The following is a 12,083-nucleotide window of genomic DNA, read 5'->3' as shown; positions in this document are numbered from 1 at the left end:
TATCAAAATAGGGCTGCCATATACTCATCTGCTAAGAGAGATAATTTATGGAATAGACCCAGGGAAGGCAAATGAGCCATGTTACCTGTAGTTGAGTGCTAGTAATGAGGTAGGCAGGTAAAATGGTCATTCATCCAGACAACTAACTTTAACTTGGGCAAACCTGAGTCGGCAGAACCTCCACAACATTTAAAATAGGCCAATTTTGAGACTTGGCTTTAAGGCTTTCGAGAATAACAAGACATCAAGCGCAGGGATCGGTAACAGTCATTCAGCCCCCAAGTCTATTAGCCCCTAACCATTTAAACCCCAACCAGAAGTTGATAAGTCCTCATCCAGAAATTAAAAAAAAAACTGTATATTTCTTGTTCTTTAAGCATGAGTAAAGGGCTAATCGACTTGTAGTTGATTGAGAGGGGGCACAAAAAATTAGTGCCAGGGAAGGGGTTACAGAGAGAGCAACAAAATGTGGTGGTAAAGTCAAACTTCCTGCACACTCTCCATCTCAATGACTTGACTGGACCCATTATTTAAGCCGTTAAGTCAAGAATATCAAAACAAAAGTCTAAGGATGACTATGAAGAAACAAAAACAATCAACGACACAACTATTGTGTCGTAAACAAAGAGATGGTGATGAATTCTTAATTCTGCCGAGGGACCTATCCAGTATTCGCTTTCATAAATAATGCCAAAATGCTTTGCCTGAAACTGAAACAGTCCTCTTGTAGTAACGTAACAGAAAAGCGCCATATGAAACCTGCTTTAACCCTGTCAGTTAAACGCAAACAAAAAGGGTCACGAGGCTGTTAAGCTGTTCAAAAGAAGCAACCCTTACCATCAGGGAGTCCGGAAATATAGAAATACTTCAGTTTATCCCGTTGATAGGACACCGCTGCAAAAAATGCTCGAATGAAATATTCATCCCTGCAATCTGGCTCACACCGTGGAGTTCCCGCTCGCAGTTTTACTTTGGAATATTTATCCCCGATGCCTCGATCAAAATGTCCAAGATTTAGATGTAGGGCAAGTGGAACTTTTTCTTAGATGTTTGAACGTGAAATATGCGCGACGTTTACAAAACTTTACAAACGCATCCCGCTCACGGAAGTCCGCCATGTTTGTTTTCCACAAGCCAGTACTTAGTCTCGCTCAGCAAAATTTCTTAACTGGGACGATCATAGAAATTCGGTTCCAGGCCTCGCTGCTTGCCCCCGCCCCTCGTAAGGAGAAATGAGGGCGAGACAATTGGACTTGGCGAAGAGCTGGGACGAGACAAGAAGAAACCCAGGGGAATTGGGTCGGGGCTGTTAAGAGAGGAGAAGGTGAGGGTAATACTGTACCAGTGAGACAAAAAAGAAACCAAGGAAGTAGGAGTTAAGCTAACAGAGGGAGGGGAAGGTGAGGGCTGTAAGAGTGAGACATTAAGAAAGCGGTGGGACTGGGAATGAAGCTAACTGAGAGATAGGAACAGGGTAAATCGCGTATTAATCGCCTGAAAATAGACTTTTGCGAAGTCCTTTCTATATTAGTGTTTCTAGGGTTCCTTTCGTCGCCCACCGTCGCTGAAGTAGCTCGACTTTACAACTTCTTCCCTTGGTAGCAAGTCTCGTGACTCAGCGACTAAACATTAACGGTCGACTGGCTTGTCCACAGTTATCACAAGACTGTATTTTCGATTAAAAATTCAAACTGATCTAGATATTGATGTCCTTTACTGACTGAAGGTGGAGTTTTGTTTATCATGATCATTAAAAACAACTCAAAAGCGCGTATGATACCAAACGAATATATTAAAGGACTTTAACATTGAAATAATTACTGTTGAATTAGTAAACGACAAGGAAATGAGCGCAGTAAACTAACTTCATTGTTAACCGTTGGCTGGATTTATACTAGAGACGGATCATCCGTCTGGGATGAACTTGGGCAAAGAAGGATAGCAGTAGTTCATCCAATAATTCGTCTGTGTATAAATACGGGCAAACAGACGGACCATCCATCTAGACGGTTATCCACGAAAGTTCGTGGGTCAAGACGAACTATCACGATAATGCGTCTGGACGGATGATCCGTCTGTTTGCGCGTATTTATACACAGACGAATTATCGACGAACTATCGTTCTTTGCCCAAGTTCATCCCAGACGGATGATCCGTCTGTAGTATAAATCCGGCCATTGAATCAGTAATTTTGATTTGAACATAACTTGACGTTTAGAGTTGAGAAAACACATAGAAACGAAACCAACCTATTTCATTGGATATAAAGAGGAACTTTCATAGACATAATTGGCAGAAATGTCAGTAACGAACTATTAAAAACAATGGACAATGGTAAATGACGAACTGGAAGGAACATGAACATTGCGTCATAAAAATTTTGCAAACCGAACAATTTCTAGGGCAACATTTTCCTCGTTTTTTTCAAAAATGATAACTGATTTTTCACTGCGTTATACTTAATGAACCTTTCCATGTTAACGTTGGCAATCGACCAAGAGGACATCCGGAAAGAGAACGAAAAGTTGTTATGGCGCGTGGACTGTATTTGCTTTTCTAGGAATGAGAAATGAACCTGACAAAGATTTGGTTCGCGAACGACAAGTTTTAAAACCAACCAAAATTAAACAACCCAGAGGATCACTAATGAACCAATCGCCAGCAGTTCTTGTCAGGATATGACCCCAAGCCGAACGTTTATTTCGCAGGTAAGAACATCTGCTTACACAACATTCACGAAGGGCCTGTTCATCGATAGAAACAAAAATTGAACCAGCAGGAAGAAGAATGAATTTAGATCGAACTCTAAAGTTGGCCCGCCTAAATTTCTGCAATTCAAACAGATTGTGTGTATGTTCTTGATATTCAGTAGCAAGTCAAACTAGTGATGTGAGCATTAGATAAAACATAGTAAAGCAAACTGAAATGAAATCTTCTGTTGAGTCCGTAAAATTTAATATCAAAAACGTCATGATGCAGTTTTTAACCCCGCACTTTCTAGACGTGTAGACGAGCTTTATTTTAGTGCTGTCGCTGGACACTCATCAATTATCTCCATATCTTTGACGAAATTGCACATTTGACAACTGTAATTGAAAATATTCAGGGTATACGCTTTCATGATAAATTTGCTTTTTCCTTTCCAGTAGGTCCTCACACAGGTTTTAGCGTTCTTTCTTTAGATTTCGCTTCTTGTTTGACTTGTTTGTATACAAATATTATTAATGAGTAGTGAATAATTATGCACAATCAAAGTTTTAATCTTTATTACTGTTTTCTGCTTTACACTGGTGATTAACCTGCAGCCCTCTTAAGAATTCATCACGTTGCTTATGACTGGAAAAACCTTTCATCTGAAAAACATTTTTATCGTAAGGTTACTTTTTGTAAGTCAAAGATAGAAAGTTTTAGCCGGTAGAATTTGTTCTGTGGACATTGAATTAAATATTCAGATTTTTGCACACAAGGTGGTGCCGTGACCTTTCCTTATTTTGATAACAATAATTTCGATTTAAGAATCAAGCTCTCTTTTAGAAAGAGGTCTTACTTTTCACGATAGTTCGTTTCCGTCTTTACTGGAAAAAGTCGCTGTGTGGCTCTCTAAGTTTAATGTTTATTCTCCGTAATTCTGCTCTTGAGTTTTAGCAAATCTAAATTAAACAATGCAAACAGTAACGCGAACTGTTTACCATTTATATGGCTTCAAAACACCAATATAAATCGAAACAATTACGCTGACTTGAAAAAATTTACTCAGTGACTAGTGAGGTCGAAAATGTTGAGGTGATCAAGTTTTTGGACCTTCTAGAAATTAAACTTGCAGGCTATAGCTACACTTGATCGAGATTTGCATGAAAATGACATCATCGCAATTGAAAAACAAAGAAGTTTGCTAGGTTTGCTGCCACAAATAGATAAATCAATATATAATGATCCAAGGCTTGGCGATTTCGATTTACATGCACTGATTGGCCGCCATTACCATTATATCATTAAGAAATATTCCTGCTATTTGGTAAGAGATGTAAGAGTTTGAAAAGCATAACATTACATATAGTTTTTTATCTTTAAGTCAAACGTCTGCCGTCATGGTGTATTTTATATCTGTATATTGAAGTATAATTACTTATAACTTACTCATTACTGACGTATAATACTAACTCAAGCAACAGTGTTTTAGTTACTGAATACCATTTCTAAGTTCAAGTTTTGAAGACAAATTTTTTTTTAAATCGTCTAAACTCGAGGGCAATGATTTGCACTGTTTTTCGCCCCAGGAAGACAGAACGTTGCACGTGGACCTTCGCTAACAAAGCAAAATGTCATCAAAAAATATCAAAAATAGACGGCATCATTCCATTGGGCCTTATAAAACGAAACATGATGTTTCAGCGAATAACACTGCGCGTAAGAATAAACCTTGAATTTTTAAATATTTTCTACACTGCGTCACAAACTTGTTCTAACGAGAACTTCTTTAAATAAAGAGGAGAGAAAAAGTTTTGCATGTAGCTCCACTTTTGGAGAGAGACATAATTCAAGAAGCTGACGATGTAAGCTTTCATTCGGTTCTGGTTATCTTTTTGAGACCTTTGCTCGTTTTGTTGTTAAACTTCACTTTATTTATTCTCTACATTTCAGTTTTTTGCTGTTTCTGCCCGTACAACCAAGTGGAACGTTGTGTTACTTTAGAGGTAATTTATTTAGATATGTTACCTGCGTTTAATGTTCAGATGCTGCGATTTAAATGCCTGTTTAGTTTTAGTGAAGATAGGAGTTGTTTAAAACGTTCCGCTCGTCTAAAACCAATGGAGAAAAACTAATTGGTCATTTGTTCACATTAAATCAATTCTTGTTATAAAGAATGAAATGTTTTCACGAACCTTAAAACTAGATCACTTAAAATACAAGACTACATTATTAAATTCAAGATGGCAAACTGTCGAAAATGAACTGCTCAGTTGTTTGGTGCCCTGAGAATTAATTTACGCCTAAAATGTAGCTTTATTTTGAGTATTTTAAATAACAAACTGAATAAACTAAATTCGAGACTCGAAAAATAAAAGAGCACAACACTCTCGGCTTAGTTTTCCTTTCTTTACAAAACAGTAAAATCCACTGCGAATGATTTCTACAGAATGAGATCATGCAGTGGATAGATAATGGCCCATTTCCTGAGTCATGATATTCTTTAATTTTGTTATGCTTTTGCTCTTGATGGTTCTAGTTTTACAATCGTTTCTCTTTGGTTATATCAAAAATCTTAAAAAATGCCCGAAGCATATTGTAAGGAATTGAACGAAGGCTGAACCTTGTTTTTTTTAGCTGGGTCTTATTGTCAACTAGTTTTCAGGCCTGGTTTTTATAAACTGACCCTTTTTTTTTTTAAACAAAAGAGGCAGTGATATACTTTATTGCAAGGGACCTAAAGACCTCGACTTTGTTCGGAATTTCGCGTATGATATGATCATGTCATCAGCAGTAAGGAAACTAAAGGCGAAAAAATACAAGAACGGAAGGCTTCATTCTATTCAACAAATCCGTGTCTAAACAAAACACAAAGCGTCCTGACTAACAGCATTACGTGTCAGCATTTACCTTGTCTCAAAAAACTTGTTCTGACGAGTAACTCATTAAACAAACATAGAAAAAGGAGTATACAAGAAACTGGCAATGTAAGTTTCCATCTGAGTTCGACATATTTTTATTAATTGTTTTCCCATTTTTAAATTACATCTTACAAACTCTTTTCTTTTCGTTTCTTCCTTTTAGTCTTTGCTGTTACGCCTTGTTACTTCAGAGGTAAAAAGTTTAGTTTTCTCGTTTGACTGAGTTCAGAGTTTAGTAGTTTGATCGCTAAAAATGCGTCTGCAGTTCGATTAATCAACGAGGTACTTTTCTCAATTTTGAAAAACACTTAAGAACGGTAACATAAATCCATTTTACAGTAAAAGTTCCTTGTGTGTAACTCACTTTTGGCGTATCGTCTAAAGGCTGGTTTCCATATGATCGCAGACGATCGCGGATCGCGGATCGCAGATCGCAAAAAGTTTTGCGATCGTCTGCGATCATATGGAAACACACTTCTGCGATCGTCTGCGATCGTCTGCGATCGTCTGCGATCAATTGCGATCGTGCGATCGTGCGATCATATGGAAACCAAAGTTCTGCGATCTGCGATCGAAACGTATCCCATAATATTTTTAATTCCGACCCATGATTCAACGCTTCTTTGCAAGAAAGCAACCGCTTATTTGTTGTAAACATGGCTGGCGTTGAACAAGGTAACGTTAGTAACGAGAAATTTATGGAGGAAGTTGCATGATATCAGTGCGTTTACCACCGTAACAGTAAAGATTTCAAAGACAAAAACAAAAAGGCTAACTACTAGGAAAAAATCGGGGAGAAATTTAATTTATCGGCGGCTGAGGCGGAGGTCAAATTCCGCAACATAAGAACTGCTTATGGTCGTTATCTGAAGCGATTGAAAACGTTACCTTCTGGCTCGGGGCGAGATGCAGTGCCAAGGGAATTTCAAAATAGGTTGACAAAAAGAAGGAATACATTTGCTCGCAGCAAATTTCCTCCTCGACGTCCGCCATATTGTTTGCTGCGATTTTCCCGCCAGCACAACGCGCGTGTAAATTTGACAGTTCCGCTGTCCGAAATGCATGCAACAGTCGGCTCTGCGATCGCTTGCGATCGTCTGCGATTATATGGAAACAACTCTCTTTGCGATCGTCTGCGATCTGCGATTTGCGATCCGCGATCGTCTGCGATCGTCTGCGATCGTCTGCGATCATATGGAAACCAGCCTTAACAACTTAGGTTTTAACCATTTCAAGAACATTTAAGCGTACTGTATTTCCTTTCTGAGTTAAGCTGAGAACTTCTCGTTTCCATGAAGATACTATTTTTAAAATGAAAAGTTCCTCTTGTGTGTTAATGATTTGTCACCAACATAAGTTTCAATTGCTAAAGTCCAATTTTCGTGTAGCCATGGGAACCTGAGACATGAAACATTTAAATCCAAAAGTTTTCTTTCTAGAGTTTCATTAAATTGAACGTCTGGTATTGCGAATGTAGTTTCGAAAATTACATTTGTTTTTATTGTCAGTAGATTGTATCCAAAAACTGTGGCGAAATATCGCTGAATTCGTAAGGGTAGAATTAATTTAAAATAGAGAAAAATTAAGATGATAAGCGTGAACTTCCAGGAAAATCGAAAGATAAATTCAGGATGTTAAAGGAAGGCCCAACAAAACTACGAGAATTCGAAATTTATGAAAACTTAAGATATTTGCCAGAACGTTGATAAAAAACGAAAAAGACTTTGTCCACACTAATTAACATTGTTGTTTTACAATGAGTGTTTTTCCATCAAAGTATGTTTGAAAGTGGATTCCAACGGGTAAATTATTTTTCCTTCCTTTTCTTGCTATTGCTAAATTTGCAAATTATCATACCACGTGCTTAACTACCTCAAAGGAAAGTAAATTTAAAATAAGAGTCCATTTCATTGATCGATTGAGAATAAATGTAACCAATGAGACAGCACGTCTGTTTAATTATACTTCGAACGTGTATCAACGCGTTTATGATGACAACAAAGAAAAGAGTCCACGCCATTGGTCGATTTAAACCTTTATCCAGCCAATAAGGCTGCTGGTCTTATTTTTGCATTTTACAAGTAAACATAGGCAAACATGTTTTCACGTGAAACTCGCTCACTGTATAGATATAAAAAGTTCTGTTACATCGCTGATGCGTCATCATCCTTCAGTTGATAGCAACGGGAATAAGGTAGGAACTGTATCAAATATGCTTAGTTAACTGTAAGAGGATTCCATTTAACAGGCAACAATGTTCAAAACGTGTTCGCAAACTTTTTACTGGAAACTCGTTTACTAGAGAGAGAACTAGAGAGAACGTTTTGTTACATTTTCGGAGTGTCATTTTCCTTTAAATGATACTATCTGGAACAACGTAGGAACGTTTATATATATAAAACGCTTATTTAACTGTGCAAGTAAATTTTGTTATCAAGAGAAAATTATCTCGATCTTTCTCAGTTTATACATTAACCTGCAAAATGTCAAGCAAATAACTGAGCTGTGAAATGTAACCTATTTTTTGATATCCCGTTGGGCAAGAAATCAGTCAAAATTATCTCATCCTGCCGGTTTCTATCGTCAATAGTTATTGCCTTGATGTTCATATTCCTTACAGATCACAAAATATCTAACGATGTCACAATCCCATACGAAAATTTCGCCGACCATCATGTTGTGTTTACTGATTTTAACTCTGAGCGCCTTGTGCTATGCAGCTAACAACAACAGCAGTGGTAAAACAACTCCAAACATGGTAAGTTCATTTGCGCCTTCTTCTCTATTTTTCCCCGTCAATAAATGTTTATGGCAGAATGCAAATAAGAACATCGAAATTAGAGGAAAGTTTGATGAATTAAATCGCCCGACAACTACTATAGAATTGTCGGTTAAGTCAACATATCAATAGATCAGGATAAAATAAAAGCTTTGTTTCCTCTACACATGTAGGGCACTCACCAGTTTCCACCTCATGGACCTTGTGGTTACGGTGCCTGTTTTTGCGCGCCGGGAATCCCAGGTATGCCGGGAAACCCTGGACCCTCAGGACCAACAGGCATTGCTGGTTCACCCGGTCCACAAGGATCCATGGGACCACGTGGAGACAAAGGCGACGCAGGGAAACCAGGAAGTGAAGGCCTCCAGGGCCTCAAGGGACCACGAGGAACCAAAGGTGACGCAGGCAGTAAAGGAAGTCAGGGCCCTCCAAGCCCGAAGGGCCTTCCAGGCACGTTGGGAAGTAACTGGAAACAATGCGTTTGGAAAAATATAAACGACGGTAAGGATACTGGATTGATCAAGGTAAATACTGCAGAAGAATAATCGGAATTTTACTCCTAGGTGTCTCATTAGACATGGTTAGTAGGTTAACCCAGTAGCTATCCAAAGTAAAAAAAAGACGTTGTTGCAACTTGATTAATCGTGCGACAAAACAAGAGAAACCAACGAATGGAATTTTAAAGCAATAACCTACGTAATCCGTAACATTGAAGTCTAAAATAGTAATGCCGTACAATTTGAGTGATCATCTAGTTTCTAGGCTAACATCTTTACATTTCTAGTTGACCTTGTTTTTATTTTATTTCTGTAGGAATACGTTTTCAAGAAAAAGTCAGACAACTCAGGCCTGAGGGTGTTTTGGAATGGCAATCTTCGCCTCTATAACTGCCATGGTTGCTGCAGACGATGGTACTTCACTTTCAACGGTACCGAGTGCTCTGCTCCAGCAGCGATTGATGGTGTGGTCTACATGGTACATGGAAATGGCTACAAAAAGAACTTGCACCGTCCACGACAAATCGAAGGAGTATGTGAAAAAGTCCACAAGGGTGTTGTGCGCGTGGGATTCTGGGTCGGTAACTGTGCTGGTTACGGATCTGCTGACGCCTACACAGGATGGAATTCAGTGTCCCGGATCTATGTGGAAGAAGTACCACCCCCACAGGCCTGAAAAACCAGATTCTGAAGCTTTGTTCGTGAGAGGGTTAGAACGTAGATTGAGGCGCGTCAGAGTTAAGAGTAATAAGTGTGAAGTCTAAGAAACAGATTTAAAAAACAGTTTTGTGGTTGAAATTGATAAACGATCAAGTCAATCAAAGTTTTAATGAATTGTGATAATCTCAAGAGATAAGCGCATTTTTAAATACTAAGCAACCTTCTTGAGCCATGTAGAGCACAAAGCTTGTGTTTCAGTTTGTTGGTGAAGGGATATGGAAATAAACAAGAGGTAGTTGAATACCCAAGAGCCGAAGTTGCAGTCACTAGTTTTGTTTGTTTTGTTATTAAATTATCTACATTTTAAAGGAACAGAAAATAAATCTCCTTTATAGCGGTGCTCAGTTACATTGACGAAAGAAGGAAAGTCGCTCAAATTAGGAACCTTAGCTTTCGTGTTTCATGATAAAAACCAAGAACCTATCTCTTAGCAAAAGAGCCCTAGTCAGCCACACCTTTGTTTTTTGTTGACTATTATATTTTATTCAGAGTATGTCGAAAAGAGGGAAATGACAAGGAAACTACTGAAGATAATTAAACATACTTTCAGGAACTCAACTTACTATAAAGCATTAAACCTTAAGAGCATTGTAACGGTTACAGTGCTTTTCGTCATCACTATACTCTCCCATTAGATGCATACGCTAAAGAGAGCCATATCAGTATGGGAAAGGCTAGATGATGTATACAGCAAGCGAACAAGAAGCTTGTGGCGCTTGGATTTTCAGCCGAAGCACAAAATAACAAAAAGCGAGCTAGAACGCTTTCCCCGGCTTCAGGTTGAAACATTTGCTTTAGACTAAGGTATTTATGACATGTTGTTGAGAATTGTTCTTGAATTCAAATTTTGAGTTGGATCGCCGTTTTTCCGCAACATTCTCCATTTTATGAGCTACTTATGTGGTCTATGTATTCAATACATGGTACATGCACTCCAGTCTCTCCAACACTCTGTAGTCTTGCCGTTGTTACTTTCTCTCCTTTCTACCAATAGCACCTGTTATTTTTACCAGTAAAATAGGGGTTGACATCGTGTTTCCTTTGACTGGTTCTTCTAGCCAGGGAGGGGAGGTTGTTATACCAAAACTGAGTGGCAACTTAGCTTGTTGTGCTGGGAGTTGTTTGTCGCAATGTCCTTGGTGTCTAAGCACTCAAGTAAGCAGGTAATCAAATTACAGTTTACTACCGTACGAGGAGCCATGTCTGTTTCGGTTTTCTCTGTCTTCTATTTAGTGTTTCAATCAGAATGTATACAGGTAGACATTTCCCTTGTTTTCCCACCAAAGAATAGAATCGCTTGAACAGTGACGTATGACGGCGCTAGTGTCTCTGCTTTAGTAAGGTATTGTTGGGACGCCCCCTAAGTTGTGTTTATGAGATACAGCGCTCTCGTTTGAACGCCTTCGAATGAAGGATTAATAAAGCTAACCGGATCGTTTGATGCGAGGCTGTTTAATTTTTCGCGAAATAAGTTTACTTTTTTTCTAAATATCCTGGGAGAGTATTTGTCCTCTTATCATAGCAGCAAGAGGGAAAAAGAAACGGTTGAACGTATCTAGATAATTGCTAGAAGGAGGTAGTGAGAAACACTCCATTGAAAACATTTGTTTCTTCCTCGATCTTTAACTGAAAAGTTCTTCACTGTTGATCAGTTGACCGGTACACAAGATCCTTGTCAGACCAAAAAACACTTTCATCCTACCAATAGAGTAACTACACGTCACATGTATATAACCACGAGCCACAGACGGCCAGATGTCCCCGGTGCAAAGGACCGGGGGGGGGGGGGGGGGTAGTTAGAGGAGTCCCAAACAAAAATGTCGAGGATGCTCGTCGGAAAATTCGAATTCAAGTCCTAGAGGAGACCCATCTGGGTGTAACTCTAGCTTTATTTTCAATCCCTACAAGATACCACTTAAAACGAAAATGACAGCGTTAACGTCATCAGCGTCTTCAAATGCACACTTTGACAGCTAAAAATAGTGGTGTCTTTGTCCTGAACACACTGTAAGTGAGACCAGAATCATGGATTTACAACTGGCCCTTAGCGAGACCACGAACATCCATCCCCGACTATTTCATTTGGGCAAGTCCCCCTCCCCTACCCCTCTTACATTTTACTGTTGTAGTTCCCCTCGTCACACAGGAGTGTATCACTATGCACCAAACTGTTAGAACAAACTAAGAAAATGTTAGGGGGGAAGTAGGCTGTGTCGAACTAGCATCCAATCCGGGAGGAGCCGCAATGCTATTGACTGCTTTATAACACGCAAGTCAGGATAAGTTCCAGCAGTGTTGGTCAGTTTGGCTAAAGTGTGACATCACTTCATTATTAACTAAAAATAGTTCACTATTTCAATGAAGTCAGCTGTTACAAATCACAACAGCTCTTAATTCAAACTAGACTACGAGTAGTCCCTCTTTCGCTTAGTCCGTCGTGTGTGACGCGAAAGAAAACCGCGAGAAAAAAATGGTCGC

At 38.9% G+C, this 12,083-nt stretch overlaps 1 protein-coding gene and 1 long non-coding RNA gene across 2 annotated transcripts; both read left to right on the top strand.

The window, feature by feature from the left end:
- Positions 1 to 2,653: 2,653 nt before the first annotated feature.
- LOC110059125 (uncharacterized) lies at positions 2,654 to 6,378 on the top strand (the record flags this gene model as incomplete). The annotated part of the gene is made up of 3 exons (XR_016206859.1): positions 2,654 to 2,708; positions 4,642 to 4,694; positions 5,773 to 6,378. It is a non-coding gene; the product is annotated as an uncharacterized LOC110059125 (long non-coding RNA).
- A 1,037-nt stretch (positions 6,379 to 7,415) lies between these two features.
- LOC110055222 (uncharacterized) lies at positions 7,416 to 9,861 on the top strand. The gene is made up of 4 exons (XM_020761590.2): positions 7,416 to 7,803; positions 8,230 to 8,367; positions 8,562 to 8,912; positions 9,202 to 9,861. Exons 1-4 carry the CDS (start codon positions 7,765 to 7,767, stop codon positions 9,559 to 9,561), a joined length of 888 nt encoding a protein of 295 aa, XP_020617249.2. The 5' UTR covers positions 7,416 to 7,764; the 3' UTR covers positions 9,562 to 9,861.
- The last annotated feature ends 2,222 nt before the right edge of the window (positions 9,862 to 12,083 follow it).

The sequence above is a fragment of the Orbicella faveolata genome, unplaced genomic scaffold (assembly GCF_042242905.1).
Source record: "Orbicella faveolata isolate gen_17 unplaced genomic scaffold, um_ofav_v1 contig_15, whole genome shotgun sequence".
NCBI classification, from domain to species: domain Eukaryota; kingdom Metazoa; phylum Cnidaria; class Anthozoa; order Scleractinia; family Merulinidae; genus Orbicella; species Orbicella faveolata.
Note: the sequence above shows the minus strand (reverse complement) of the source record. Positions and strands in the feature narration are given on the sequence as shown.